This window comes from Somniosus microcephalus, chromosome 8, assembly GCF_052327205.1.
Source record: "Somniosus microcephalus isolate GS21.2 chromosome 8, FLI_Smic_1.0, whole genome shotgun sequence".
NCBI lineage: Eukaryota > Metazoa > Chordata > Chondrichthyes > Squaliformes > Somniosidae > Somniosus > Somniosus microcephalus.
In genome coordinates, this window is record NC_140994.1 from 174,764,424 (window position 1) to 174,790,611 (window position 26,188).

At 47.8% G+C, this 26,188-nt stretch overlaps 1 protein-coding gene across 1 annotated transcript; it reads left to right on the plus strand.

Annotated features, from left to right (window-relative positions):
* The first annotated feature begins 570 nt into the window (after positions 1-570).
* Positions 571-25,398, plus strand: LOC147113938 (E3 ubiquitin-protein ligase TRIM39-like). Its single transcript, XM_085995373.1, has 6 exons — positions 571-798; positions 1,007-1,102; positions 16,702-16,932; positions 20,370-20,392; positions 21,551-21,684; positions 24,780-25,398. The coding sequence occupies exons 1-6, from the start codon at positions 781-783 to the stop codon at positions 25,298-25,300; spliced, it is 1,023 nt and encodes a 340-aa protein (XP_085851499.1). The 5' UTR covers positions 571-780; the 3' UTR covers positions 25,301-25,398.
* Positions 25,399-26,188: the final 790 nt, after the last annotated feature.

The following is a 26,188-nucleotide window of genomic DNA, read 5'->3' on the forward strand; positions in this document are numbered from 1 at the left end:
TGACCCCCCGGAATAACCAGCCCTTTGTTTCTCTCTCCACAGATGCTGCTTGACCTGCTGAGTATTTCCAGGATTTTCTGTTTTTATTTCAGATTTCCAGCATCCGCAGTATTTTGCTTTTGTATTATTTTGCCTTTGTTGTTGCAGCTCTGCGTTGGTTGGACATGTTTCGTGTTGAGTTTACTGAGACTTGTAGCCTCTGCTGCTTTGCTTTTTTTTTATCTCTCTTTGCCCCTCTGATGCACCTTTCACTTTTTCTGCATATTTCTCTATTCCTCCCAGAGAGCTCCTTCCCCTTCCTCTCTGCAGGGTTTAAAAAGGTTATTTTTCCTCTTTACACCAGTTTCAATTTGTTTGTTAAACTATTTTGGGTCTAGTGTGAGCTGATTAGTTTTGGGCCTGTGTTTCCTGGGCCCAGCTTGCTCCATATTGTAAAATTGTAATCTTGTTTTTCTGATTTTGGTTCTGAACTGCTACTGCAGACCTGAAAAGGTTAATCTTCAGCCACAGTGAGTCATGAAGTAAAACTAACATTGCCACTCCCTGCACCGAGTGTTTATAAGAATTTCACTTCCTGCTCTGGTTCCTCCGGTGCTGTGTGGAACCTTTGTGAACATTCTGCCTGAGAAGGTGGTGGAAGCTGATTCCATAAATAATTTTAAAAGGGAGTTGGACGGGTACCTGAGGAGGAGGAACTTACAGGGTTACGGGCAAAAAGTGAGGATGTGGGACTGAGCATGACTGCTCTTTCAAAGAGCCAGCAGAGGCACAACGGGCCAAATGGCCTCCTTCTGTGCTGTAAGTTTCTATGATTCTAAGATGCTCTGTAAAACCTACCTCTTTAACCAAGCATTTTGTCACCTGTCCTAATGTCTCCTTCTTTTGACTCGCTGTCAATTTTTGTCTAATTACACTCCTGTGAAGTGCCTTGTGATGTTTTGCTACCGTTAAAAGCACTATATAATTGTATGTTGTTAATTTAAACACCATCCAATTAACTTTACAGGAAGAATTGGAGAGAAAAATGGAGAAGCTTCAGGGAGTCCAGCAGAATTGTTCGAGCAAAGAGCGAGACTTGGGGAGATCAGAAGCTGAAATAAAGGTAGGGAAAAGTGGAACTGGATTTCGAAAGAGTTTCTCTCCCTGCTTGTAGTGTATGTACCTTTAAGACAGAACTACTTTTACAGCTCCTGTATACTGTAGTACCGGCAGTGACCACACCTGTATAAAAGCCTTGCACATGCCTCTGTACCCCCAGTCTTGAGACTACCCTCCTCCAGTAAATACCTGTTTATTGTTAAGTTACAGCATCCGTGTGGTTATTGAAAAACATCACGGATCTAACAGTGGCGACGAGTGTCGATTCGAATCTACCTGCAACTCTGCATTTCCCTTTGAGGATTCGCTCCGGGAGGGCGGTGTAAGAAAGTCGAGGCCAGGAACACGGGCGTCGACCACGAGCAACCGCCCAGTCATCCGGCAGAGAGTGAACTTCACAGGGGAGGCTGTGGAGAGCCGGGCTTGGTTCCCCAGCCACGACGATCAGCAAGAGACTGACGACAGGTACAGTGCAGACCCTTCCAGGACAGCGGCCGTTGGAGCCGACTGACGGCGGAGAGAAAGCCGAGCAGCGTCGACGGGGTAAGACAGAGGGTGAAGCGCACAGGGCGCAGCCGGGGGTTGAAAACCGAGTGGAGTCGAGAAAAAAATTAAAAAACAGAGAGAGAGAGGGTACAGCAACAGCCGGGTTCAGGACCGAGTGGCGGAAACGGAAAAAAAAAACAAAGAACGCGCAGAGCACAGCCAGGGCTCAAGGGCTGAACAGTGCCCACGGGGAGAAGAAGGAAGAGCATGGGAGATGCCATTTTGTGCCAGCGGAGAAGAAGGGGAAGCGCGGGAGATGCCATTTTTGACAGTTAAATCACACCCAGGGATGCCGAAGAGTGGCAGTATCTCTATGTTCGACAATGAAGTCGAAGATTGGGCGACATATGTGGAACGTATTGAGGTGTACTGCAGGGCGAATGAAGTGCCAGATGCTAGGAAAGCACTGGTTTTGTTAAATTCCATGGGTGCAAAAACTTATGGGTTACTGCGAAATCTAATAACCCCAGAGAAGCCGGTGAACAAGAATTTCGAAAGCATAGTAGAAATCCTACAGGATCACTTAAACCCCACACCACTGCTGATAGCAGAATGATTTAAGTTCCATAAAAGGAACCAACACAAAGACGAAAGCAATGCTGAGTACCTAACGGAACTGCGCAAGCTATCGAAACACTGCCAGTTTGGAGTGGGACTAGCAGATACGTTAAGGGACAAGTTTGTGTGTGGGCTACAAAGTGAAGGAACCCAGAAACGGCTTCTATCAGAAAAGGATCTTAAGCTGGGCAAGGCTTTCAGTATGGCAGTATCACACAAAGCAGCCGCAAGGGGCGCTGCAGAGATACAATGGAGACCGCAAGAATATGGCACCAATGAAATGTCCTATGGAACAGGGAAGTGCTATCGCTGCGGCAGAACAACACATGACCAGAAGGATTGTTGGTTCAAGGACCAAGTGTGCAGACAGTGTGGAAAAGCAGGACACATAGCAAGAGTCTGCAGGTCTGGGAAGAAAACCAACAGTAAGAAATCTCCACAGGAGAAGTACGAAAAGGTACACCAGGTGATGGACAGTAGTTCAGACGAACAGAAAAGTGACACAGACTCTGGAAGCAAGGAGCTGGGTTGTCTGAAACTACATAAGGTAACCAAAATGGAGGATCACCAGACTATCTGGGTTACACTCAAGATAGACGGACTCCAAGTGAAAATGGAATTGGACACAGGATCAGCCCTAACAGTCATAAACCAAAGGGACTACAAGCGGCTATTTTCACATATACCCTTGAAAGCTACAGAGATTGTCTTGAAGACGTACACGGGGCAAAAAGTCTACCCCAAAGGAAAAATAAGGGTGAAAGTGATATATAAAGGCCAGGAAATACCTAAAATGGATATATATGTATTGCCAGATGGAGGACCACCACTGCTAGGACGTGAATGGATCCGGAAGATACACTTAGATTGGCATTCCATACAGGCACTGAAGGTTGAGGCCAAAAAGGATGACGACGTCACACCTGGACGACTGTCAAAAATGCTAACTGACGCAAAAGAAGTGTTCCAGGAGGGACTCGGAACACTAAAAGGCATAACAGCAACGATTAAAATAGAGGAAAATGCAAGCCCAAAGTTTCTTAATGCCAGACCAGTGCCTTATGCGATCAGACCAGCTGTCGAAGCAGAGCTGGAAGTGTTGGAACGTTCAGGAGTACTGTCCAAAGTAGACTGGAGCGGGTGGGCTACAACCATCATTCCTGTAGTGAAGAGGTCATTGAGTAATACGCCTGGGGAACCAAAGAAATTCCGCATCTGTGGGGATTTTAAGGTAACAGTGAACCCAGTCCTTCACACGGTACAATGTCCGCTTCCACGAATTGAGGATATTTTCGCCTCGCTATCTGGAGGTAAACACTTCACCAAAATTGATCTAGCCCAGGCGTACTTGCAAATGGAGGTAGAAGAAGCTTCGAAACAATACCTTACGATTAACACTCATAAAGTCTCTATCAATACAACCGGCTGGTGTTCGGGGTAGCATCGGATCCGGCTATCTGGCAAAGGGCAATGGATCAAGTCCTGCAAGGGATTCCAGGGACCCAGTGTTATTTGGACGACATCCTGGTCACGGGCGAAAATGAAAGTGATCACCTCGCCAACTTGGAGAAGGTGCTCACCAGATTAAAGGAGTATGGGCTACGAGCTAATCGCCACATGTGCGAGTTTTTCCAGAAACAGATCTCATATTGTGGCCACGTCATCGATGAAGAGGGGTTACATAAGTCCCCTGAAAAGATTGAGGCAGTAGTCAAGGCTCCAGCACCGGAAAATGTGTCACAACTGAGGTCGTTCCTCGGGCTGGTAAACTACTACTACAAGTTCTTACCAAATTTGTCCACGGTATTACACCCACTGAACACCCTACTGCAAACAGGGGTACCATGGAAGTGGAATGACGAAAGTAGACGAGCTTTCCAGAAGTGTAAAGAATTGATCACATCAAAAGAGGTGTGGGCCCATTTCAACCCTGCACTACCAATTCGTTTGGCATGTGATGCATCACCCGATGGTATTGGAGCGATGCTGTCGCACAAATTCCCAGACGGGTTGGAGAGGCCAGTAGCCTTTGCGTCTCGGTCACTAACCTCAGCCGAGCGCAACTACGCCCAGATTGACAGGGAGGCCCTCAGTCTAGTATGGAGAGTAAAAAAATTGAACCACTATCTGCATGGTGATGCGCCATCAATTACTCAAAAGACTAAGGTTAAGCGAGTAGCAACCAGGCTTTTATTAACTAAAGAATGAAGGCCTTGTCTCGAGTGGTCGACCCGTCCAGAATACTAAGGGACTGGGAGGTAGTCACTTATATACCTGGAATAGTGGGAGGAGTCAGCCGAGGCATGTCCAGACCTGTACCTAGTGGAGTACACATACACTTACAGACAGGTATAACAGTGGTTTACCACATTCACCCCTTGTTTGAAAATGAGTCCGGCGGGGTGAAGTGTATTTAAAAGTTTGTGTATTGGAGTCTCTCCGGAGGTCTTATCTGCCGCTGTGATCGATGTGGCGACGGCAGGGGTGGTGGAGCTTCCGGCGTCGCGTCCCGTGTAGGCTGGTGCACTGGAGTGCAGTCCTCGTGGGTGACGGGCTCAGGCGTGCCGGCTGCTGGGGTTGGATATCGGGTCGTGGGGGGGGTGGTAATGGGTAGTGGGTTACAGCGGTCCCCGAGGGTGCGAGGTCTCGTATGGAGACTGTGTCCTCCCGCCCGTCTGGGTATGCAATGTAAGCGTACTGGGGGTTGGCGTGGAGGAGGTCGACCCTCTCGACCAGGGGGTCCATTTTATTGGTCCTCACGTGTCTTCTCAGTAGTACCGGCCCTGGGGACGTCAGCCATGGCGGTAACGATGTCCCCGATGTGGACTTCCTTGGGAAGACAAACATTTTCTCGTGAGGGGTGGCATTGGTGGCAGTGCAGAGCAGTGACCGAATCGAGTGGAGCGCATCGGGGAGCACCTCCTGCCAGCGGGAGGTCGGAAGGCCCCTAGACTTTAAGGCTAGTAGGGCGGCCTTCCAAACTGTTGCATTCTCTCTTTCCACCTGTCCGTTCCCCCGGGGGTTGTAACTGGTCGTCCTGCTTGTGGCTATACCCCTAGCGAGCAGGTACTGGCGGAGTTCGTCGCTCATAAACGATGAGCCCCGGTCGCTATGGATATAGCTGGGGAAACCGAACAGGGTGAAGAGGCTATTCAGACATTTAATGACCGTGGCACTGGTCATGTCCGGGCAGGGGATAGCGAACGGGAAACGGGAGTACTCGTCAATGATGTTGAGGAAGTACACATTGCGGTCGGAGGAGGGGAGAGGCCCTTTAAAATCGACGCTCAGGCATTCGAAAGGGCGAGTGGCTTTTATCAGGTGGGCTCTGTCTGGTCTATAAAAGTGCGGTTTGCACTCGGCGCAGACTTGACAGTTCTTGGTCATGGTCCTGACCTCCTCGATGGAGTAAGGCAGGTTGCGGGCCTTGATGAAGTGGAAGAACCTGGTGACCCCCGGGTGGCAGAGGTCATTGTGGAGGGCCCTCAGCCTATCGATCTGCGCGCTGGCGCAGGTGCCACGCGATAGGGCATCTGGGGGTTCATTGAGCTTCCCAGGCCGGTACAAGATCTCGTAATTGTAGGTGGAAAGTTCGATTCTCCACCTCAAGATCTTGTCATTTTTGATTTTGCCCCTCTGCTTGTTGTTGAACATAAAAGCAACTGAACGCTGGTCAGTGAGCAGGGTAAATCATTTTCCGGCCAGGTAGTGCCTCCAATGGCGCACAGCCTCCACAATGGCCCGGGCCTCCTTCTCGACCGCGGAGTGTCTGGTCTCCGGGCCCTGGAGGGTTCGTGAGAAGAAGGCCACAGGTCTCCCCGCCTGATTAAGGGTGGCGGCCAGGGCAAAGTCGGACGCGTCGCTTTCCACCTGGAAGGGGATGGATTCGTCCACTGCGTGCATGGTGGCTTTGGCAATGTCCTCCTTGATACGGTGGAAGGCCAAGCGGGCCTCTGCAGTCAGGGGAAAAGAGGTGGACTTGATCAGCGGACGGGCTTTGTCTGCATAGTAGGGGACCCACTGAGTGTAGTATGAAAAAAACCCTAGGCACCTCTTCAGAGCTTTTAGGCAGTGGGGCAGTGGGAGTTCCATAAGGGGACGCATCCGGTCCGGGTCGGGACCGATGACCCCGTGTTCCACAACACAGCCAAGGATGGCGAGGCGGTCTGTGCGGAATATGCACTTCTCCTTGTTATATGTCACGTTCAGGAGTTGGGCGGTGTGGAGGAATTTCTCGAGGTTTGCGTCATGGTCCTGCAAGTCATGGCCGCAGATGGTCACATTGTCTAGGTAAGGGAAAGTGGCCTGCAGCGCGTTTTGATCGACCATCCGATCCATCTCCCTTTGGAAGACGGAGACCCCGTTGGTAACGCCAAAGGGAACCCTAAGGAAGTGATAGAGGCGGCCGTTTGCCTCAAAAGCAGTATACTGGCGGTCTTCAGGGCGGATGGGGAGCTGGTGGTACGCTGATTTCAGGTCAATGATCAAAAAGGCGCGATACTGCGTGATCAGGTTGACCATGTCAGCTATGCGGGGGAGTGGGTAGGTGTCCAGCAGGGTGTAGCGGTTTATTGTTTGGCTGTAGACGATGACTAGGCGTTGTTTTTCGCCGGTCTTAACGACCACAACCTGGGCTTGCCAGGGGCTGGAGCTGCCCTCAATAATCCCCTCCTTCAGGAGCCGCTCCACTTCGGTTTTGATGAAAACCCTGTCCCCGGCACTGTATCGCCTGCTCTTTGTGGCGATGGGCTTACAGTCAGGGGTGAGGTTAGCAAACAGTGGGGGGGGTGGGACTCTGAGTGTGGAGAGGTTGCATCTGGTGCGCGGCGGGCAATTTGGAGGCTGCTGGCTGCGGACTGTGAGTGGGGGGAGGGGGCCACCGTACGCCATCGTAACGCTTTTGAGGTGGCACTGGAAATCCAACCCCAGTAGAACGGCAGCGCAGAGGTCGGGCAGGACCAGGAGTTTAAAATTATTGAACACAGTCCCGTCTACTACTAGTGTCACCACGCAGTAGCCGCCAATGTCCGCTGACTGGGACTCGGAAGCCATAGAAATCCGTTGGTGTGCAGGCAGGACTGGGAGAGAGCAACACCGCACCGTGTCGGGGTGGATGAAGCTCTCTGTGCTCCCGGAGTCAAAAAGGCAGTTTATTGCATGGCCGTTTACCTTAACGTCCATTTTGGACCGAGCTAGTTGGTGCGGTCTCGTTTGGTCCAGCGTAACAGAGGCCAGCGTAGGGGTCAGTGTGTCGCTGCGGGTATCAGATGGGGGGGGGGGTTGGTGGCCTGCTGCGTCCCGGCTGGTGTCCAAGATGGCGGCGTCCATGATTCCCATGTGGCTGGAGTCGTCCAAGATGGCTGCTGCTGCGGTGGTTCGCACATGGCTGGGGAGGTCCAAGATGGCGGCCCGCACAGCCCACACGCGGCGCTGTTGGGGGCCGAAGATGGCGGCTCGCACGGCCCACACGCGGCGCTGCTGGTGTTCGGGGTGGCTTTGGCCTTGCAGACGCTGGCGTAGTGTCCCTTTTTCCCGCAGCCCGAGCAGGTCGCATTCTTCGCCGGGCAGCGCGCTCTGGGGTGTTTGGCCTGGCCACAGAAGTAGCATTTCTGGCCTTGGGATACTGCTGTCTGGCTTTGGGACACTGCTGCGGTAGTTGGGCCATCGTTGGGCTGTGGCTGGGGTGGCACGGTGCTATGGGGCTGTCCTACCGTGTCCCAGGTTGTCGTTCCCTGCGGCGTCCACGGTGCAGAGGCGTAGGCATCCATGCCCCGGTAGGCTGCGTCCAGCGTTAGTGCAATTTCGGAGGCTTTGTCGAGGGTGAGGTCACTCTGCTCCAGCAGTCGCTGTCGGGTGTAGTTGGACCTGTGGCCCGCTACGAAGGCATCCCAGATCAGTTCCTCCGTGTATGTAGTGGGCGTTATCGCCTTACACCCACAGGCCCGGCCAAGCACGGACAGTGCTTGGAGGTATTCCTCAGTCGATTCCCCAGGTTGTTCCTTACGACTCCCCAGTAGGTGCCTGGCGTATACTTCGTTCACAGGGCGCGTGTACTTGGTCTTGAGGAGCTGGAGGGCGGCTGTGCACGAGGTCGCGTCCCGGATGACTGAGTACACTTGGTGGTTCACCTTGGAGATCAGGACAGACAGTTTGTTCGCATCCGTTACGACCACAGTGGAGGCAGTCAGGAATGTCTCGAAGCACATGAGCCAGTGAGCAAACTTGGTGGAAGCGTCCGCTTCCCGACTGTCCAGGTCCAGGCATGCAGGTGTGAGGATCTTCTCCATTATAAAAAATTTAGTTAATAAAATTGATGCGCCATCAATTACTCAGAAGACTGAGGTTAAGCGAGTAACAACCAGGCTTTTATTAACTAAAGAATGAAGGTCTTGTCTCGAGTGGTCGACCCGTCCAGAATACTAAGGGACTGGGAGGTAGTGACTTATATACCTGGAATAGTGGGAGGAGTCAGCCGAGGCATGTCCAGACCTGTACCTAGTGGAATACACATACACTTACAGACAGGTATAACAGTGGTTTACCACACATGGGCAGAAGTTCACCTTGCTGACTGACCACCAAACACTTGTCTCCATCTTTAATCCTAAGAAGGGCGTTCCAGTGATGACTGCACAACGGTTACAAAGATGGTCCCTGTTTCTAGGGGCGAATCAATATGAAATAGAATATAAAGGCACGAAACAGCATGGAAACGCTGATGGGCTATCGCGCCTGCCACTGCCTACTGTGGAGGAAGCACCAGCAGTGGACCCTATCGAGATATTTCATTCGTCAATAATTGAACGATTGCCAGTAACGAACGCGGATATAGAGAAGGAGACCCGCAATGATCCGACGCTGTCTCGAGTATATGATTTGACGGTGAGGGGATGGCCAACACATGGCGACTCACTGTTGCCAGCATTCTCATCCAGAAGAGAACAGCTGTCAGTATGCCAGGGGACAGTGATGTCTGGATCCAGAGTGGTGATTCCACCCAAGTTAAGGGAGAGAGTGCTAAATGTGCTACATGAAGGTCATCTGGGGGGAGTGAAAATGAAAAGCCTTGCTAGGGCTTATGTGTGGTGGCCGGGAATCGATCAACAAATCTAAGACCTAACCAAGAGCTGCTCAGGATGCCAGAAGGTCCAAAATGCACCACCACATGTCCCTCTACACCCATGGGAGTGGCCCTCCTCTCCATGGCAACGGGTGCATATTGATTTCGCTGGTCCATTCATGGACTCAATGTTCTTAATAGCAGTGGATGCTCATTCGAAGTGGCCTGAGGTGATAAAAATGTCCTCAACCACTACAGAGAAAACGATTGCAGTCCTACGGACCATATTTGCCAGAAACGGCTTGCCAGAGCAGATTTGCTCTGATAATGGACCACAGTTTGTGTCCGAAGAGTTTCGAAAATTTATGAGAAGGAATGGGGTAAGGCATTACACATCCGCCCCGTATCATTCAGCCACAAATGGATTGGCTGAGAGGTTAGTACAAACCTTTCAGAAGGCAATAAAGGCCATGTGCGATGATGAAATTCCACTACAGCATAAGGTGGACAATTTCTTATTAGCCTACCGAAACGTGACACATGCAGTTACCAACCAGACCCCGGCCATGATGTTCTTTAACCGAAGGTTGAGATCTCGTCTGGACTTGCTCAGACCAAATGTGCGAAGAAATGTTGAGGACAAACAATTCCAGCACATCAATGAGAAGCCGACAAGGAGCTTCAATTTAGGACAACCAGTCTTGGCCCGTGACTACCGAACAGAGAAATGGCAACCCGGAACAATATGCACAAGGCAGGGGCCATTAATGTACACAGTGGATGTCGGGGAGAACAGTGTGAGATGCCACGTCGATCAGATCTTAGCGTCACAGGAGCGAGTCAACCCCATGTCTCGAGTACCTGGGGATGAACCCGACATACCGGTAGCATCTACCCCAGAACCAGTAGCAGTGGAAACCGATGAACTACCCGATGAAAAGAGGCCAGAATCGCCTCTGCACCAAGAACAAGAACCTCTGGAAAGGCGCTATCCCAAAAGGGTCAGGAAGCCGCCCCAAAGACTGAATCTATAAATGGACTATTGTTGTTTAATGTACATGTTAAAGTGTTAGTTGTTATTTGAATATTAGGGGTATTACTAATCTAAAAGGGGAGGGATTGTAGTGTATGTACCTTTAAGACAGAACTACTTTTACAGCTCCTGTATACTGTAGTACCAGCAGTGACCACACCTGTATATAAGCCTTGCGCATTCCTCTGTACCCCCAGTCTTGAGACTACCCTCCTCCAGTAAATACCTGTTAATTGTTAAGTTACAGCATCCGTGTGGTTATTGAAAAACATCATACTCTCAGAATCACGGATCTAACACTGCTGAGTCAATGAGCACATCAGAAACAGGCCTTCCAACCCAGGCTGGTTCTGTTGGGGCCGAGTCACTGATTACACTGAGTTCCCATGTGTTTGATGTGAGGGGAGCTGCTTAACTCTACCTGCACCTCCCAGGGAATATTATTACATCACTGCGGCTCTGGATTTATTGAAACAGATACAGCCAGAGGCTGGCAGTTGAAGACTTGCCCTGAAGCCTGTATCATATGAACAGAGAAAGGAAGAGGAAGAAAAGCCCATTAGCCCCAGCGAGCCTGCCCCATGCAGTCAGGGTTCAATCAGACACACCACTGATCCACCCCGAACCATGTGCTCACCTGGGAAAGGCAAACAGAAGAGAGAATAAACCCCTGCAGCCAATTCAGGACAAACTCAGGGAAATTCCTCCCCAGCTTCCTTTTAAAGGGTGGTAGTGACTCCATACCCACCACATGTTCAGGGAGTCTGTTCCAGAGATCAAGGACTCTGGCGTCTAACCTATCTCTGTGTCTATGGGTCTTATACTCAGGTCCTCTGTTGAGTCTGTGTTTTCAATTGCAGTTATACTGAATAACAGGGCACAGACTACAGAAGTAAGTAAACAGGTCTTTAGTGATTGAGGGTCAGGGCTGAACTGAGATACACTTTGCTCCGCAGGGTTTATATACCGGTGTGGTCACCACCGGTACTACAATGTACAGGAGCCATCAAAAGTAGTCCATCACCTTAAGGTATCCTCTTAAGGTGGTACAGGTTACATACACTACAATTCCTCCCCTTTTAGCTTAACAGTGTACACCCCAAATTAAACATTACATGGATAACATATATACAATTTACACACAAATCTGTTCAAAGATTCAGTCTCTGAGGAGGCCTCCTGATCCGGGCCGGATAACGCCTTTCAGGGATCTCTGGTTCTCGTTGCTGGGGTGACTCATCCACTTGATCTCCTATGGATTGAACATCATCATGTACGTTCGAGTCTGAGGTAGATGCTACAGGCTCAATAAGTTCTTGAACTGGTGTCTCTGCTGTAGACATGGGGTCGACCCTTGTACTCGATTCCACAAGTTGGTCAGCATGACATCGTATTCCGTTCTCTCCAACATCTACCGTGTACATCAAGGGTCCTTGTCATGCACGAATTGTTCCAGGTTGCCATTTATCATCCCTATAGTCCCTGGCCAGCAGTGGTTGTCCTATTTCGAAACTATGAGTGACCTTGTTATTTACATGCTGGAATTGCTTGTTTTCGACTTCCCTTCGCACATTGGGTTTTAACAAATCCAACCGGGACCGCAACCTTCTGTTATAGAACATTATGGCAGGGCTTTGATTTGTCACTGCATGCGTGGCGTTTCGATACGCCATCAGGAAATTGTCCATCTTGTGTTGTAGTGGAATATGGTCTTCACTCATGGCCTTTATCGCCTTTTTGAACGTTTGTACAAATCTCTCGGCCAACCCATTTGTAGCCGGATGATATGGAGCAGATGTATAGTGTTTCACCCCATTCTTTTTCATGAATTTCTGGAATTCTTCTGACGCGAACTGTGGTCCGTTGTCTGAACATATTTGCTCCGGCAACCCTTTCCTTGCAAATATGGTTCTTAGAACTGCGATCATCTTCTCAGAGGTAGTGGTCGACATCTTAATCACTTCTGGCCATTTAGAATGTGCGTCTACTGCTATCAAAAACATGGAATCCATGAATGGACCTGCAAAGTCGATATGCACACATTGCCATGGGGCTGAAGGCCATTCCCACGGATGCAGCGGTGCAATTGGAGGTGCATTTTGAACTTTTTGGCACCCTGAGCAGCTTTTAGTCAGATCCTCTATTTGTTTGTCGATACCTGGCCGCCACACATAAGCCCTAGCAAGGCTTTTCATCTTGACTCCCCCCAGATGACCTTCGTGCAATTCTTTCAGAACTCTCTCTCTTAATTTCGGAGGAATAATCACCCTTGCTCCATACATCAATGTTCCTTGACATACGGACAGCTGTTCTCGTCTGGCTGAGAATGCTGGTAACAGTGGAGCACCATGTGCTGGCCATCCCTTCACTGTCAAGTCGTAGACCCGAGACAGTGTCGGGTCATTTCGGGTCTCTCTCTCAATACCCGCATTGGTGACTGGTAAGCATTCGATGATGGTCGAGTGAAATATCTCGACAGGGTCAACTGCCAGTGCCTCTTCCGCTGTAGGTAGTGGCAGGCGCGACAGCCCATCAGCATTACCATGTTGCTTTGTACCTTTGAATTCAATATCATATTGATGTGCCCCTAGGAAAAGGGACCATCTCGGAAGCCTCTGCGCCGTCATTACCGGAACACCCTTCTTAGGGTTGAAAATGGAAACCAACGGCTGGTGATCTGTCAGCAGCGTAAACTTTTGGCCTTGCAGGTAATGGTTAAATTTCTTAACTCCCCACACGAGGCTGAGAGCCTCCCTATCTATCTGAGCATAGTTGCGCTCAGCGGAGGTCAATGATCTGGATGCGAAAGCGACTGGCCTTTCCGAGCCATCTGGAAACTTATGTGAGAGCACTGCCCCGATACCATATGGAGAAGCATCACAAGCTAAGCGAATAGGCAGCGTTGGGTTAAAATGAGCCAACGCTTCCTTAGAGGTGATCAGTGCCTTGCTCTTTTGAAAAGCCCGCTTACAATCATCGCTCCACTTCCATGGTATTCCCATTTGCAAAAGAGTGTTTAGCGGGTGTAACACCGTGGATAAATTTGGAAGAAACTTGTGGTAATAGTTAACCAACCCGAGGAACGACCTCAACTGGGATACATTTTCCGGTGCAGGAACTTTTACAACAGCTTCGATCTTGTCAGGTGACTTATGGAGCCCCTCCCGGTCAATGACGTGGCCGCAGTGCGAGATTCACTTTTGAAAGAACTCGCATTTCTGGCGATTAACTCTGAGCCCATATTCTTTCAATCTGATGAGCACCTGCTCCAAATTCGCGAGGTGATCCTTATCGTTATCTCCTGTAATCAGGATGTCATCCAGGTAGCATTGTGTGCCTGGAATTCCCTGCAATACCTGCTCCATGGCCCTTTGCCAAATTGCTGGAGCCGATGCCACTCCAAAAACCAGTCTATTATTATACCGATATAAGCCCTTATGCGTGTTGATCGTGAGATACTGACGTGGCGCTTCATCAACTTCCATCTGTAGGTACGCCTGCGCCAGGTCTATCTTAGTGAAGTGTTCCCCGCCAGACAGCGAAGCGAAGATATCTTCAATCTGCGGAAGCGGATATTGCACCGTGTGAAGAACCGGATTAACAGTGATCTTGAAATTGCCACAGATGCGAACCTTCCCAGGTTCCCCCGGCTTGTTGCTCAACGAACGCTTCATGACAGGAACAATGGGTGTAGCCCATTCGCTCCAGTCCACCTTGGACAGTACCCCTGAACGTTCTAGCCCTTCCAGCTCTGCTTCCACAGCAGGTCGTATCGCATAAGGCACCGGTCTGGCTTTGAAAAATTTTTGGTTTGCATGTTCTTCAACCTTGATGGTTGCCGTAATTCCTTTCAGTGTTCGAAGTCCCTGTTGGAACACCTCCTTAGCATCGTCTAAGATTTTGGACAGTCGTTTAGGTTTGACCTCGTCCTCCTTACAGGCATCTACAGTCAGTGCTTGTATGGAATGCCAGTCCACATTTATTCTCCGGATCCATTCCCGTCCCAGTAGTGGCGGACCTCCATCAGGTAACACATACAAGTCCATTTTCTGACTTTCTTTACCATTGTAGACCACGTTTACTTTTATCTTTCCTTTGGGGTATACTATTTGCCCCGTGTATGTTTTCAATACAATCTCCGTATCCCTCAGGGGAATGTGCGAGAATAAACTTTTGTAATCTTGCTTATTCATGACCGTTAATGCCGACCCAGCGTCCAATTCCATCTTCACTTGGACTCCTGCTATCCGAAGCATGACCCAGATAGTTTGGTGGTCTGCTGTGTTACCCACATTATGTATTTTCAGAAAACCCAGTTGCTTACTGCTGGAGTCTGAATCCGTCTTCTGTTCATCCGAACTGTTCTCTGTCACCTTGTGTACTTTTTTGTACTTCTCCTGCAGTGACTTTTTGCTGCTGGTCTTCTTTCCGGACCGGCATACTCTCGCTATGTGACCAAGTTTGCCACATTGCCTGCATTCTTTATCTTTGAACCAGCACTGGTTCTGATCATGCGTTGTCCTTCCACAACAATAGCACTTTACTGTGCTCAATGCCATTTCATTGGTGCTGAATTCCAATGGCCTTTGCTGTATCTCTGCAGCGCCCCATGCTGCTGCCTCATGGGATGCTGCAATGCTGAAAGCTTTGTCCAGCGTAAGGTCCTTTTCCTCTAGCAGTCGCTTCTGGGTTCCTTCCCTTAGGAGCCCACACACAAACTTATCTCTCAGTGCATCTGCTAGTCCTGTTCCGAACTGGCAGTACTTTGATAACTTGCGCAGTTCTGTTAGGAATTCAGCGTTGCTTTCTTCTTTAAGTTGAATTCTTTTGTAGAATTTAAATCGTTCCGCTATCAGCAGCGGCGTGGGGTTTAAATGCTCCTGCAGGATAGTAACAATATCCGCGAAACTCTTCCCTACCGGTTTGTCTGGTGTTACGAGGTTCCTTAATAACCCGTACGTCTTCGCACCCATTGAGTTTAATAGGGTTAGTGCTTTCTTATCATCCGGTACCTCATTCGTTGTACAGTAAACTTTGATGCGTTCCACATAAGTGGCCCAATCTTCCACATCGTTATCAAAAGCAGTGATGTTACCCGTTTTTGGCATCCTTGCTGAGTTTCTCCTTCCCCTTTGGATATTATTATTATTTTTTTTTTTCAAGATGGCGGCTTTTCCCGCACTTGGCGGCTTTTCCCGCGCTTGTCTTCTTCCCCCGCCGACTCAAAATGGTGATTTCCACGCTGTTGCCGTCCACGCCTCCCAGCGGTCCTTTATTTTCCCCTGCGTTGCTGCTCTTGTTCCCCCGCCGCTCCCGCGGTCCTTGTGGCCATAAACGCTTTTCTGGCTGCTGCGCATCTCTGCCCGATTGCAGTCCAGCCCCTGACACCGGCTGCGGTCGTGTTCTCCACCCTTTTCTTCGTTTTCCCTCCCCTTCTCCCACTGACAACTCGGCCGACTTCCTCCCCGTGCCGCTCGATCGGGCTTACCCGCCGCTGTCATAGAAGGGATGCTCACTGATGCTTGACTTCGTGGCCAGCAAACCAACCCGGGTTTCCGATGGCCTCCCGTGCGATGCAGGATGTTGAGGGCGGATGCCCTTTTTCGACGCCCGTTTCTGAGGACGAAGCTTCCTTTGATGCAAAACTGCCGCTAGGTAAGATCAGACTCATCGCCACTGTTGAGTCTGTGTTTTCAATTGCAGTTATACTGAATAACAGGACACAAACTACAGAAGTAAGTAAACAGGTCTTTAGTGATTGAGGGTCAGGGCTGAACTGAGATACACTTTGCTCTGCAGGGTTTATATACCGGTGTGGTCACCACCGGTACTACAATGTACAGGAGCCATCAGAAGTAGTCCATCACCTTAAGGTATCCTCTTAAGGTGGTACAGGTAACATACACTACATCCTCTAATCCGACTATCCCGATGCATCTCAAGTACCTCACCCAACGAGCGAGTCCAATAATCTCTTGAACATTTAAAAAATCTCAATTGTGTCCCTCTCGGCCTGCCTTTCTTTAAATCACCTGACCTCTTGGAGCCTCAGAACTAAAATCCATCAGACTACGTGTCATTCTGACCACCATCCTCTCCAGAGTCTCGAACTCCTTCACCAGGTGTGGGCACCAAAACTGGAGCCATCACCCCAGGTGTGATGGGCCAGGTGGCATTGCCATGCACTGTCTAAATACAGTGCTCTTTCTTTTAAACTCAAGGCTCAAGGCAACTCTGGTTAAATTCTGTTTCCTCTCCCAGTAGACACCCTCCACTGCTTGTCTATCTTTAACGGGTGATCGAGTAGTGATCTAAACAAACTGTCCCATCCCTGGAGAGTGCCATGTGCTCAGGGTAACAGCTGTGTGGAAGTGCCGTTTGTAATGAGAGTTGGTTTGGGTTTCAGACATGGGTCAGTGAGCTGAAAGGAAAGCTATCAAAGAGCTTCTCTGAATGGAGGAAACAGCTGGAAGAAGATGAAGAATACACACTGAAACTGATCGATGAGGAGGGGCTCCGAGCTCTCTCTCAGATTAGAAGCTGTTCTATAGCATTAAACAAGAGGATGGAACAGATTGCATTAACAGATGGAGAAACCCAGAGTCTGGTACAGAGGGACCCTCTCTCCTTTATTCAGGTATATCTTCAATATAAACAGGGCCATGGCTGGGGAATGGGGTGTTTCTGTGAGGCCGGTGTGAGGGCTGAATTGTTTGAAGATTGTTGGTGGGACCCAGCATTGGTGCTGCCCCCTCAGCCCTGCCCTCAGAGTGTTGGTGCTGCCCCCTCAGCCCTGCCCTCGGAGTGTTGCTGCTGCCCCCTCAGCCCTGCCCTAGGGGTGTTGGTTCTGCCCCAGAATGGAGTGCAGTGAAATGTGGGATTATTCCCCATTCCTGTGGCTGGCCCCACCTAAATATTGTAAATAGGGAAGTGGCAAAGCCTTTAAACTAGTGAGACCGGGGGAGGGATCTACAAGAAATGAAACCAGCCTAAATATAGACAAAACTGGAATGTAGAGCATATGAAAGAGTAAAGTAAGGGAGGATATTGATGGCCAGGGAATAAATAGAGTTATAGAACAGGAGTTTAAAAAGATGGTTAAAAATTATGTGGGAGGAACTGCTATTAAAAATGAATTAATCTGTCTGTACAGCAATGCACACAGTGTCCGTAATTAAACAGAGGAGCTGGAGTCAATCATGCGTTGCGAGGAACCAAACATATTAGGTATTCCTGAGACATGGCTACAGAAAAATCAGGACTGGGAATTAAACATTGCAGTGTATATCATATTTAGAAAAGATAGATAGGGAAAAAGGCAAGGTGGAGTAGCTGTACTTATTAGGGATAACATAATGGCAGTAGAAAAAAGTGACACAGCTATCAGCAAAACAGAAATAGAATCCATGTGGATAGAGATAAAAGATAATAAAGGATTAATCACACTAATATTGGTAGTCTACAGGCCACCTATTAGTGGAAGAGACGTGGAGGAAGAAATATGCAAACAAATTAGGGAAATGAGTAAAAAACATCAAATAATAATCATGGGGGATTTCAACTACCCAGATATTAATTGGGCAGAAGGGGTGGATAAAGGGGATAAGGGAATGGAGTTCCTACAATGTGTACAGGACTCCTTTCTAACCCAATATGTAAAAAGCCCAACAAGGGAGAATTTGCTATTGGATCAAATAATGGGGAATGAACCAGACAGATAAGAGAAGTTAAATTAAGGGAACATCTAGGTAAAATGGCCGCAATATAATACACTTTAAGATAAAAATTGAGAAGGACATAAGTATGACAAAGACTAGGGAAATAAATTGGAGAAAAGCTGAATTTGAGGGGCTGAGAATAGAACTTGGAAAAATAAAATGGACAACAATATTGGCAAACAGTGATGTAGAACAGCAAGGGGAAACATTTAAAACGGTGCTCAACAGAGTCCAGGAAAAATATATTCCGCTAAAAAACAAGAACAAGCTAAACACCAATGAAACACCGTGGATGAATAAAGCCATAAGGGAAAAGTTGAGGGTAAGGAAAGGGGCACCCATTAATTACACGGACAGCAGGGGAGAGCATGATAAGGGAGAATATGAAGAGATTAGGAGAGAAATCAAAAAAACAATTAGGAAGGCAAAGAGTAACTATGAAATTACATTATCAAGGAACATAAAACAAAATAGTAAAATATTTTACAGGCACGTAAATAAAAAAAGGAATGTCGGGATGGGAATAGGGCCTCTAAGGGATGGATAGGATAATACCACAGTCAGCAATAGAGAGATGGCAGAGGTATTAAATAATTACTTTGCTTCATTATTTACCAGGGAGATAGAACAGGTGGAGATGACATTGGATGATGAGATTAGTAATGAGATAACTGCATTTAAAATAAAACAAGGAGATATATTAAATAAACTAATGAAACTCAAAGAGGATAAAACCACTGGTCTGGACGGATTATATCAGCGCATTTTAAAAGAATCTAGTGAAGAGATAGCAGAGGCATTACTACACATATTTAGTAATTCATTAGAAAAAGGTGTAGTGCCAGAGGACTGGTGGATAGCTAATACTTAAGAAGGGAGATAGAACATGTCCAGGGAATTATAGACCAGTCAGCTTAACATCGGTGGTGGGAAAAATAATGGAATCCCTACTAAAGGAGAAAATAGAAGAACATCTAGAAACCAAAAATATAATAATAAATAATCAGCATGGATTTCAAAAGGGAAAGTTTTGCTTGACTAACCTAATTGAATTTTTTGAAGAGGTAACAGAGAGAGTAGACAATGGTAATGTAGTAGATGTAATTTATCTAGATTTTCAAAAGGCCTTCAAGAATAAGGTCATGGAATGCAGAGTCAGGGGACGAGTAGCAAAATGGATAGCTAGCTGGCTTCAAGACAGAAAGCAGATAGATGGGGAAAAGGGTAGCTATTCAGAGTGCCAGAAGGTGGGAAGTGGTGTTCCACAAGGATCACTGTTGTTCACAATTTATATTAACGATTTAGACTTTGGAATCAAAAACACAATTTCTAAATTTGCAGACGACACCAAATTGGAGGGGATTGTCAATACTGAGGAGGACTATAACAAATTATAAGAAGACATCAATAAACTTGAAGAATGGGCATATAATTGGTAAATGAAATTCAGCACAGATAAATGTGAGGTGTATTTTGGTAAGAAAAATAGGGAGGTCTCATATTACTGGGAAAATAAGAATCTAAATGGGGTAGAGAAGCAAAGGAATCTCAGAGTACAAATACACAAATCACTAAAAGTATCGACACAGGTTAACAAGGCCATAAAAAAAGGAAACCAAGCACGAGGGTTTATTTCTAGAGGGATAGAATTGAAAAGTAGTGAAGTTATGTTAAAGTATCGAACCTTGGTTAGACCACACTTGGAGTACTGCATACAATTCTGGTCGCCATATTATGAAAAGGATATAGAGGCACTGGAGAAGGTGCAGAGAAAATTTACAAGGATGGTACCAGAAATGCGAGGGTATACATATTAGGAAAGGATGAACATGCTGGGTCTCTTTTCTCTTAAAAAGAGAAGGCTGAGGGGTGACCTAATAGACGTCTTTAAAATCGTGGAAGGTTTTGATAGAGTGGATACAGAGAGAATGTTTCCACTTGTGGGGAAAAGCATAACTAGAGGCCATCAATATAAAATAGTCACCAAGAAATCAAATAGGGAATTCAGAAGAAACTTCTTTATCGAGAGAGTGGTGAGAATGTGGAACTCGATACCACAGGGAGTGGTTGAGGCAAATAATAAAGATGCATTTAAGGGGAGGTTAGATATGCAGATGAGGGAGAAGGGAATAGAGGGTTATGCTGGTAGAGTTAGATGAGGAAAGACTAGAGGAGGCTCGAGTGGAGCATAAATGCCGGCATGGACTGGTTGGGCCAAATGGCCTGTTTCTGTGCTGTATATTCTATGTAATCCTAAGTACTGTTACTCTTTACTCTCAATCCCAAATTCTCTGTTTGATTCCATTGGGTGTTGGTTTGTTTGTTGACTGATTTGATCTCCTCTCTTTATTCACAGAACTCAAAACAGCTCCTTTCCAGGTAAGTTCCTCTCAGTCATACAGTACCTACTGCAGATAGGGAACCTTCACCTGTATCTGGGAGAAGAGTGAAAGTAGAATCACGGCTTGGAAACCTTCCCAGATAAGGAGCTTTCAAATGGTGGGAATATTGAGTGATGTTTAATTGTGGTTTGAGGGGTTATGGGCTCAGGCAGCCTGTGGGGAAATGGCAGTGACATGAGCTGTTCCATCAGCGTGTCGAGCTTCTCAGGAACCTGTTAGACAAGAAGTGAGAGAGAGAGAAAGATGCAGTCACCTGTATCTTAACCAACAAATGGCTGCATCTGCCTACATATATTTGCTTCCAAATTGACCCTGTTAAGTCTTCACACACTTTCTGTCTAGAAATTCATATCTCATATTTATAATGGGAGCTTCCTGAAGAAACTCTGCTTAATCATCCAGACTATTGGAGGGCTGCATTTCCAACAGTGGCAGGAGGGTGTAATTACAGCGTGACAAGTTTACATAGGCAGTTTCTATTATAAATGTGGACGTTGGAATTTATAATGGAAATATAAAAATAAGGGCATAATGTATGACTTTAAATGGTACTGAATTCCTTCTCTGCACCTTGGTTCAGTTATCCCCAACCCTGTGCCTCTGCTTCAGCTGAAGACTACACTTGGTGTTGACAAACTGTGTGCAATGCAATGGTACGTCTACCAGTAATAAGCATTAGTAATGAAAGGATGAGGGCTCCAATGGAAAGAAGATGGACATAGGTACATAGGAATGTGCAGGACCAGAAAGGACCACTGCTGTCCATCCGGCCAGTGCTGGTGTCGCAGAAATACCAGATCCAACAATAACTCAACAACTCCTCAAACAAACCTTTCTCCAGTTACTTCCCCACCTCTTGAATATACTGATACACTCAGCCCTCACTGCCACCCTTGCACACACTTTCACCGCCCTCTGTGGAAGGGAGTTCAATATAAACTCTCTCTTCTCCCTCCCTCTTCTCAGTTTAAAACTGAGCCTCTTGTAGAACCTGTGACTACATTAAACACATTGAGGGTGAAATTGGTCTTTGCCTGTAGCGTAAAGCAGGCTGGCAGAGAATCGGCAGACAGCTTTATATCCATCCCGATTTTCCATTGAAGTTGATGGAACATTCTCTCCTCTTTCATTCCAGAGTGACTGAGACGCAGAGAGTCGCAGACCCAGATGTTCCAGCGCTCAGCCTGAACCTGTCCAGTATATCTCAACTTATCCAGAAGAGGCTGAATGGATGGGAAAAGTACCACTCAGACATATTGGGAATCATCAGTAAGAACGTGCAAATTTTCTCCAATATAAGGGACTGAGAGCAGGCCGGGTTCATTGTGTTCAAACAGCTGGGAATATCCCCGAACTTTAATATCAGCTCCCCGTGTCTGTGGATCAGGAGCCTGAGATTAATCCTCAGTCCTCAGCCCCAGTAATAGCAGCACACCTCATTAAATCACCTCCTGCTACCCCCAGTGATACCTGGACCATTCTTTCACTGAGCCATCTCTTGTCAAGTGACGGTGTGAGCTGGGGACCATAACAGACACCCCATGTTCTGTAGAAACTCACTGTTACTCCTGGGACCTATATTCTGTCCCTCTGAGTACACACCTCACAATCTTGGTTTTCATTGCTGCTCTCGTTGTGCTGATGATTCCAGCAGTACGTCTGGATCATGTCCACTAATCCAGCGCATTAGTCTTATCATAACCACTGCGTATAGGCCCCATCTCCTCTCTTAAGACTTTGTACATATAAAAGAACCCCAATGGAACCATAACAGTTTAGAGCACAGAAAGTGGCCATTCGGCCCATTGGGCCCATTGTGTCCATGACGGCTCTTTGCTCAAGCAATTCAAAGCCCATTCCACTGCCCTGGTCTCTCCCCATAGCTCTGTATCAATCAAAAACCCATCCCACTGCCCTGGTCTCTCCCCATCGTCCTGTATCAATCAAAAACCCATCCCACTGCCCTGGTCTCTCCCCATAACTCTGTATCAATCAAAAACCCATCCCACTGCCCTGGTCTCTCCCCATAGCTCTGTATCAATCAAAAACCCATCCCACTGCCCTGGCCTCTCCCCATAGCTCTGTATCAATCAAAAACCCATCCCACTGCCCTGGTCTCTCCCCATCGTCCTGTATCAATCAAAAACCCATCCCACTGCCCTGGTCTCTCCCCATCGTCCTGTATCAATCTAAAACCCATCCCACTGCCCTGGTCTCTCCCCATAGCTCTGTATCAATCAAAAACCCATCCCACTGCCCTGGTCTCTCCCCATAACTCTGTATCAATCAAAAACCCATCCCACTGCCCTGGCCTCTCCCCATAGCTCTGTATCAATCAAAAACCCATCCCACTGCCCTGGTCTCTCCCCATAGCTCTGTATCAATCAAAAACCCATCCCACTGCCCTGGTCTCTCCCCATAGCTCTGTATCAATCAAAAACCCATCCCACTGCCCTGGTCTCTCCCCATAGCTCTGTATCAATCAAAAACCCATCCCACTGCCCCACTCTCCCCATTGCCCTGTATCAATCCAAAACTAATTCCACTGCCCCACTCTCCCCATAGCCCTGCATCAATCCCAAACTAATCCCACTGCCCCGCGCTCTCCCCATAGCCGTGTACCAATCCAAACTAATCCCACTGCCCAGCTCTCTCCCTATAGTCCTGTATCAATTCCAAACTAATCCCACTACCCTGCACTCTCTCCACATCCCTGTATCAATCCAAGACCAATCTCCCTGCCCCGCTGTCTCCCATGTGTCCATGATGGCACTTTGCTAAAGCAATCCAAACTAATCCCACTACCCCGCTCTTTCCCCACTGCGCTGTATCAATCCAAAACTAATCCCACTACCCCGCTCTTTCCCCACTGCGCTGTATCAATCCAAAACTAATCCCACTGCCCCGCTCTCTCCCCATAGCCCTATTTCAAACCAAAATGAATCCCACTGCCCCGCCCTCTCCCCATAGCCCTATTTCAAACCAAAATGAATCCCACTGCCCCGCCCTCTCCCCATAGCCCTGTATCAATCCAATACTAATCCCACCGCCCCGCCCTCTTCCCATAGCTCTGTATCAATCCAAAACTAATCCCACTGCCCCACCCTCTCCCCATAGCCCTGTATCAATCCAAAACTAATCCCACCGCCCCGCCCTCTCCCCATAGCCCTGTATCAATCCAATACTAATCCCACCGCCCCGCCCTCTCCCCATAGCTCTGTATCAATCCAAAACTAATCCCACTGCCCCACTCACTCCCCATAGTGCTGTATCAATCCAAAACTAATCCCACTGCCCCGCTCTCTCCCCACAGCGCTGTATCAATCCAAAACTAATCCCACTACCCCGCTCTCTCCCTATAGCCCTGTACCAAACCAAAACTAATCCCACTGCCCCACTCTCTCCCCATAGCCCTGTATCAATTCAAATAAATCTCACAGCCCCGCCCTCTCCCCATAGCCCTGTATCAATCCCAATCTACTTCTACTGCCCCAGTCTCTCCCCATAGCCCTGTGTCAATCCAAAACTAATCCCACTGCTGCATAACCCTGTATCTTCCTGCGCTTCAGTAAGGCAGATTCTCCTTGGCCTGCACTCAGTGCATTGGATCTCTCAGACATATGAAAACTGGAAAATTGGGCAGGTTGTCACATGCAGCTGTAAAAGAACTCGTCCAATGTTCCTATTTAAATGAACGCAGTCATTCTGTCCCTCCACCTTCACAGAGATAAGCTGGGTCTGTCCCTGTGGTAGCTTGCTTGGCCTCTCCCCTTTCCGGCTATGCAGCAGTCATTTGAGTGGGTCAACTGGCTGCAGTAGAAGGAGAAGCACCCTGAGATGCAGGTCCCTCATCTCCTGCCTCCTCCTACACTGCCCCTGCTGCTGAGCACTCGCTTAGCATGTCCTGCCCTCAGACGGGTGACAGACCACAGGCCTACAGTGAGGTTACTGAAGCCCAGTGTCAGGGTGTGATCCAGATCAACCCCAAGCTTGGGGAATTCAGACCGAGCACTGCAGCAAAGGTCTTCCACAGCAGCAGTTGTGACTTTGTGGGGAATCCTGGAGCTGTGCTCAGGAAATCTATTGAAGGAGGGTCCACTGCTTTTACCACTGGCTAGCTCCTGGGGAGGGGATACACAGCTCTGTACAGTGTTTGTCCTGAGTGTACAGCACTGGGGCCCACACACTGCTATTGATCAGGGATTCTGATTGAAGGCCATTTATTGAACATGGGAAGAATCCAGTCTATCAGGTAATATGGGGCTGACACTGTCTGGGAAATACTGACACTCCTACCCTGCACCTGTCAATCATTGATCTGAGTGGAATAACCCTGTCTGACCAATCTCTTCTCTCCTCTCTAGGTCAAAGCTCACCGATGAGCCTGGATCCAAAGACAGCAAATTCGAGCTTGGTTTTGTCTGATGATCTGAGATCAGTGACATGGACTGAACAGGACCAGCCCTACCCACCTCACCCAGAGAGGTTTACAGACTATTTCCAAGTCCTCTGCTCACAGAGCTTCTCCTCAGGATCCCATTCCTGGGATGGGGAGAGTGATGGGAAAGAATGGGGCCTGGGGATTGTGTATGGGAGTATAGATAGGAAAGGGCAGTACTCTTGGTTTGGGGAAAGCAGTAACTCCTGGTGTTTATATCTTGGCACTGATTCGCTCACATTCTGGCATGATAATGAGCGCACTGACCTCCCACCGATCCCGTGCAAGAGCAGGATTCGAGTTCAGTTGGACTATGAGGCTGGGACTGTGTCATTTCACCAGGTCACTGATTCACTGACACATTTACACTCATTTCAAACCACATTCACTGAACCCGTGTTTCCAGCATTTGGTTGTTTTGACAAATCCGTAAAACTACTACATTAATCCTGACTGCTGAGATTATTTTCTGGTTAATCTGTGTTGATATGTCTGCCAATGATTATAAACTCCAATAATCTGTCATTAAAGATCGAGTGACTGAACACTTGAGCAAACATGAGGTGATCAGTTTGTTAAATGTAAGTCATGTCTGACTAATCTAGTTGAATTTTTGAGCAGGCCACTGATTACGTACACAAAGGAATGTCTGGATGTTGTCTACATGGATTTCCAAAATGCATTTAATAAGGTTCCACACAAAACATTATTGGCAAAAATGAAAGCATATGCAATTAGAGGTAGCCTTTTGACTTGATTTGTAAATTGGTTGGAAGGTCAGAGACAGAGAGCGGGGATAAAGGGCATGTACTCAAATTGGCAGGATGTGACTACTGGTGTTCCCCAGGGATCTGTACTGGGGCTTCAATTTGTCACCATATTTATTAAATGACTTGAATGATGGAATAAAGAGTTGTATATCCAAGTTTGCAGATGACACTAAGTTAGAAGCAACTAGAAACTTTGGAGGAACAAAGTGATTTGGGAGTCATTAAAAGCTAGTAGATAGGTACAAAGCATAATCAAGAAAACGAATGAAATGTTGGCCTTTATCTCAAGGGGGCTTGTAAGCGGATTGTGATCCTAGCCCAATTGCTGGACGGACGGTTCGAATCGCCCCCGCCTTACGAAAGTTCTATACCAGGAATTATTATTCAGAGTGTAAATGAAATAAGTCACGGACAGGAATGCTTCGGTGAAAAATCAAACTTGTATTTATTTGGTCTAACATACACTGGCTAAAACATGCACTACTAAACGGAATCACTATCCCTGTGGAGAATAAAATCCAGATTACAAACAACATACATACAGTACACAACTGGGGACTATAAC

Bases quoted from the DNA above. Each gene is read 5' to 3' on its own strand.
- LOC147113938 (XM_085995373.1), top strand. The intron at 16,933-20,369 runs GTATATCTTCAA...CTTTATTCACAG, and splicing joins ACCCTCTCTCCTTTATTCAG to AACTCAAAACAGCTCCTTTC. The intron at 21,685-24,779 runs GTAAGAACGTGC...TCTCCTCTCTAG, and splicing joins AGACATATTGGGAATCATCA to GTCAAAGCTCACCGATGAGC.